The following is a 6,138-nucleotide window of genomic DNA, read 5'->3' on the forward strand; positions in this document are numbered from 1 at the left end:
TTGCTGATATTTTTCACATTGAAAGGAATATTCTCATGTGTTCATATTTACAATCATAACACAGGCCAAGAAAAACAGAGTTGCAAGCGTACACAAATGATGGTCCAGATAATGCACGATGGATGTAAATCAATAGAAAAAGTAGAAATTGCAGCATGTGAAGGAATGTGTGGTACTTACTCTATGTAAGTAACAATTTGATTATCTAATGTACCTGTTATCTCAAAATGATTATTATATAAGACAACGTAGTCTCATTTTAAATTTTGTTTCATTGAATATGGGCATTGCTGGCACGATATTTATTGGCTATGCTATTTGCCCTTGAGAAGTTGGTAGTGATCCGCCTTCTTGAACCACTGCAGTCCATGTGATGTAGATACACCCACAGTTGTTAAGCAGAAAGTTCCAGGATTTGAACAATGAAGGAACAGTGATAAAATTCCAAGTCAGGCCGGTATCTGACTTGGAGGACAACTTGCAGGTGGTATTTTTTCCACCTGCCTGGCATCCCATGTTCTTTAAGGTGGTAATGATTGAGGGATTGGAAGTTGCCATTAAAGAGCCTTGGCAAGTTGCTGTAGTACATCTTGGAGATGGTACAAGCTGCTGTCAGTATGTGGTGGGATGGAAAGAGTGGCAGTTTGAGTTTAGGATTGAGTACCAATCAAAGATGCTGCTTTTAAGTGATGTTGGAGCTGCACTCATTCAGACAAGTGGGAAACATTCCTTTGTACTCCTAGCTTGTGCCTTGTAGATAGATGGTGGACAGACTTTGAGGAAGTGGGAGGTGAGTTACTTGCTGCAGAATTCAAGCTTCTGACCTGTTTTTGCAGCCACAATGGGCTGGATTTCACACTCCACCAAGGTCATGAGGGGTCATGTAAAATGCAACAGGAGATCTCCCTGAGCCGTACCTGCCCTCCTCTGCTCTACCACAGTTTTACAAGAAGCAGAGGTGACATCAGGCAGACCACCCACCGGTGGATCAATCACCTTGCATTGCTGGCATTTAACCAGTAGCGGGTGGGCTGATGGTGGGCGGTGGGAGGGGAGGGGTTGTTCCTTGGGCCCAGTGGAGTAGATCTTCCAAGGTGCAATCTCTGCAAGCTTTCTCACCTTCGGCTTTCCCCCAATTGCCTAGGCAATTAGGGGGCCTACTGGGGCCTGGCAGTTTGGTACTCACCTTGCTGGGTTGGATGCAGTGTAGCTCACCACCTCCACGCACAAGTATCAGTGGTCACCACTCCTGGTGGCACTGGCGGTACTGGAGAATTATCACCTCTGAATAGGCTACCTTCTCTGTTCCTGAGGGGTAGAAGCCCCTCCTCACTTCTCCTAATTGGCATCACTGCTGGCACGATAGCAAGACATATTGTTCTGCTGAGTGGACTTGCCTACACTACTTTTTAGCCAAGGGGAGCAGGAACGTTGCTGCTCTGCAAAATCCAGCCCATTATGTATGTGGCCAGTCCAGTTAAGTCTCTGATTAATGGTACCATCCATCTCTGGTTAATGACACCATCCAGGATAAAGCAGCCCACTTGATTGGCACCATATCTACAAACATTCAATCCCCCCCACCACCGACGCTCAGTAGCAGCAGTGTGTACTATCTACAAGATGCACTGCAGCAATTCACCAAAGATCCTTAGTCAGCACTTCCAAACCCACGTCCACTTCCATCTAGAAGGACAATGGCAGGAGATACATGGGAACACCACCACATGCAAGTTCCCCTCGAAGTCACTTACTGTCCTGAATTGGAAATATATCGCCATTTCTTCGCAGTCGCTGGGTCAAAATCCTGGAATACCCTCCCTAACGGCATTGTGGGTCAACCCACAGTACATGGACTGCAGTGATTCAAGAAGGCTACTCTCCACCACCTTCTCGAGGGCAACTAGAGACAGGAAATAAAGCTGGTCAGCCAGCAACGCCCATGTCCCATGAATGAATTTAAAAAACGTTCCAGGGTGTTAATAGTGGGGGATTCAGTAAAGGTAATGAATCCATAAAATCCTCACAGTACAGAAGGAGGCCATTCAGCGCATCAAGTCTGCACCTCCCTGAAAGAACACTCTACCTAGGTCCACTCCCCCATCCTATCCCCATAACCCCAATCATTGATCATTGCCAATCCACCTCGCCTGCACATCTGACTGTGGGAGGAAACCAGAGCACTCAGAAGAAACCCACACAAACACGGGGAGAACTTACAAACTCTGTACAGACAGTCACCCAAGGCCAGAATCTAACCTGGGTCTCTGGCGCTGTGAGGTAGCAGTATTAACCACTGTGCTGCCATGCCGCCCCAATGCTGTTGAATGCCAAGGGAAAATGATTAAGTTCTCTCGAGCTGGAAAACAGCTAATGCCTTGCACATGTGTGATGTGTGATGGAAATGTTACTTAACACTTATAAGACCAAGTCTCAATGTTTGGATTGCTTCATTAGCGGAAAAGTTACAAAAGGGAATGGAAACTGTACAATCATCAGAAAATGTCCTGACCTCTGACCTTATGATAGAGGGAAGATCATTGATAAAACAGCTGAGGATGGTTGAACCTAGGTCACTACACTGAGGAACTCCTGCAGCAATGTCCTGCGGGGGGCGGGGAGGTGGGGGTTGGGGGTGGGGGGGGGGGGGTGGGGGGGAGGGGGGGTGGGTGGGGGGGGGAGGGGGGGCGGGTGGGGGGTGAGGGGAGGTGGTTGAGATCATTGAGCTTCAACAACCATCTTTCTTTTCACTTGGTATGACTCCAGCCCATGGAGTGTTTTACCCTTTATTCCTATTAACTTCAACTTTACTGAAGCTCTTGTATGCCACACTCAGTTAAATGTTGCCTTGATGTGAAGGGCAATTGCTTCTGGAATTCAGCTTTCTTTCCCCCATGTTTGGACTAAGGCTGTAAAAAGCCTAGAGTTGAGTGGTCCTGGCGAACACAAATGGAGCATTAGTGAACATGTTATTATTGAATAAATGCCACTTGACAGCACTGTCATCGATACCTTCTATCACTTTGCTGACGATCAAAGGTGGACTGATGCAGGGTAATTGGCTGGGCAGAAATCTTTGTTCTTTTTAGGCAGAACATAGTTGGGGAATTTTCCACATTGTCATGCAAATGCTAGTGGTATACCTGTTTGAAATAGCTTAGCTAAAGGCACTTGTTTTCTCATACTTTAATTCTCTTATATTATGTCTAACAATTAATAGGTATTCTTCAGAAGTAAATTCAATGCAGCACCAATGTAATTGTTGTCAAGAGTTGAAGAGCCACAAGAGGGAAACTGTTTTGATTTGCCCTGATGGAAATACTGTTCACTACTCATACATCTACGTCGATGCATGTGACTGCATTGAAAACGACTGTCAGGAACCAACCAACTCACCCTTTAACAGCACAATCCATGAAGCACCTCGAGGAAAACGCAGTCTGGACAGCAGCAGTGAGTCTGGAGACAGGCACAGCTTGAGCAGTTCAAAAAGTGAGGCAGACCTCACGAGCTTTAATGAAGCAATTGAATCCAACAAAAGTAAAGAGGATAAAGAACCTAGAAAATAATCTTCAACCAAAACAACCTAAGGAAAGAAAGCACAGTTGACGAGCAAATGCTAAGAAGTAAATAAAACTCATAAAACAAAATAAATCAAAGATGTTAGCAAATCAAAATCATTCTGTTTGTTCCTTAATTTTAAAACTTCCATGCTGTTTATTAACTGTTCGTTTTCATTTATTTACTTTCATTTCTAATTAAAGAATTATTCTGAGAAAGATGTTCTATTTATTATCCTGAGTAATTTATCAACAAGTATTCTTACTTGGTACAGAGAAAATAGATATCTGTCAATGCCTGGATTTCATTGTCACTTGCCAGGGCACAGTCTGAGTAAGAGAAAGATTGAAAGATGGAGATCTTTACATTCGTGCAACTGGGTCTCACCTGAAAGGAAATATATGTGGAAATTACAGATGTGTTCATCCTAATTTTCCTCTACATTTAGCATTAGTTATATTAGATTGGAAAATTGTAGATGTCTCTCTATTAATAGGATAGTGGGGAAAAAACAAGTCACTGCATAATTATCAGTTTAACATCAGTTCTGGGGAAGTTTACTTGAGCCTATAATCAGGAACAGTCTGAACATTTGGACAATATGAATTGATCAAAGAAAATCAGCATAGATATGTGTAGGGCAGGTTAAGTATAACTCATATAGTTAAAACTTTTATGTAACTAACAAGGTGAACAGGGAAAATGTCTATGGATATTGTCTATACGGATTTCCTGAATGCATTTGATAAGGTGAGATGCAAGAATTATGAGCAAAAGGCTGAGTACACAGTATCAAGGATAACCCTGTGACATTTGTAGGTATTTAGTTGGGCAGTAAGACACATAGCTTAAGGATAAAGAGACCATTTGATGGGATATGACAATTGGGAATTGTACAGGTGCCTCAGCTTTTCATTATAATATTAATGACCTGGGCGAAGAATTGGGAGAAATCTGATTATACACATGATGCGCGTTATCACACACGAGGCTTGAGATGCTCAAGGAAATAAAGGCTTTTATTTACTATTACAACGAAGCTACCATGTATAGTACACAATCCCAGACTGAGGGGTCCCAGACAGAGCAGTGACCTTTATACCTCTCCCAGGAGGCGGAGCCCGACTGGGATGTACCATAATAACTATAATACAGGTGTAACAGCCCAACCCTAACCCCAACAGCAACAAGTAGAACAACCCAACCCTAACCCCAACAGCAACAAGTAGAACAACCCATCCCTAACCCCAACAGCAACATATATACATACTCGTAGTACTGGCCAGACCCTGGCTCAGTACTACCTAGTGGGAACCAACGATGGTTCACCACATTCACCCCTCCTTTGAAGACAAAGGCCGGCGGGGTACAAAAAAACAGAATAATTTGTCATCAGTCTATAAGTTCAGATGGCCAGGGGGACCGCACCGTTGTTGTGACCTCCTCAACACCGGTGATGACACCGGAGTAGGCACTCGCGGTGGCGTTCTCCCCAAGGCGATGTCCAACTGTTCCTCCACAGTCTCACGGGCCGGCTGACCCCGAGGTGATGATAATCCGTTGAGTTCCGACACGCCCTGAAGTGGTGACCATCTCCTGGACTCAGGCAAGCTGTACACGGGAGTAAAAGGGTTAAGTAATGGTCCCGATGCTGCCCGCGCCGTGTCAGGAGGGGAAACAATAGTTGGAGGGTCTCTTACAGGAGGTATGGGAGCGACAGGGGTTTCTACGTCCCCTGCTGGCGCCAAGTCTCGAATCGAGACCGTGTCCTCTCGCCCGTCAGGGTATGCCACATAGGCATACTGAGGGTTGGTGTGGAGGAGATGGACCTGTTCGACCAACGGGTCGGACTTGTGGGCCCTTACATGTCGCCGCAGGAGGACAGGTCCTGAGTACGTCAACCAAGACGGTAATGAGGTTCCAGAGGAAGACTTCCGAGGGAATGAAAACAGCCTCTCATGAGGAGTAGCGTTGGTTGCCGTACACAGGAGTGAGCGTATGGAATGGAGCGCATCAGGGAGCACCTCTTGCCATCGGGAGACTGGAAGGCTTTTTGACTTCAACGCCAGTAAGACAGCCTTCCAGACTGTAGCATTCTCACGTCCCACCTGTCCGTTACCCCAAGGGTTGTAGCTCGTGGTTCTACTAGAGGCAATCCCGTATGAGAGCAGGTATTGCCTCAAGTCATCGCTCATGAACGACGAGCCCCTATCGCTGTGAATGTAGCAGGGGTACCCGAACAGGGTGAAAAGATCCCGGAATGCCTTGATAACCGTGGCAGCGGATGTATCAGAGCAGGGAATAACAAAAGGGAATCTCGAGTACTCATCAATGATGTTGAGGAAGTACACATTCCGATCTGTCGAGGGAAGGGGGCCCTTAAAGTCGACACTCAGTCTTTCGAAGGGACGAGTGGCCTTGACTAGTTGTGCCCGGTCAGGTCGGTAAAAGTGCGGTTTGCATTCCGCGCATACCCGACAACTTCGTGTTATGGACCTGACATCCTCCACCGAGTAGGGCAGATTGCGGGCTTTTACGAAGTGGTAGAGCCGAGTGACCCCAGGATGGCATAGGTCA

General features: G+C 45.9%; 1 protein-coding gene across 1 annotated transcript in view; it reads left to right on the top strand.

Annotated features, from left to right (window-relative positions):
• LOC144499246 (uncharacterized) overlaps positions 1–3,776 on the top strand; it is a 163,272-nt gene extending 159,496 nt beyond the window's left edge. The window contains exons 72-73 of the mRNA XM_078221363.1: positions 65–185; positions 3,221–3,776. Coding sequence (XP_078077489.1) covers positions 65–185; positions 3,221–3,569 — 470 coding nt within the window. The 3' untranslated portion in view covers positions 3,570–3,776. The remainder of the gene's footprint in view (positions 1–64; positions 186–3,220) is intronic.
• Positions 3,777–6,138: the final 2,362 nt, after the last annotated feature.

Source organism: Mustelus asterias, chromosome 9 (genome assembly GCF_964213995.1).
Source record: "Mustelus asterias chromosome 9, sMusAst1.hap1.1, whole genome shotgun sequence".
NCBI lineage: Eukaryota > Metazoa > Chordata > Chondrichthyes > Carcharhiniformes > Triakidae > Mustelus > Mustelus asterias.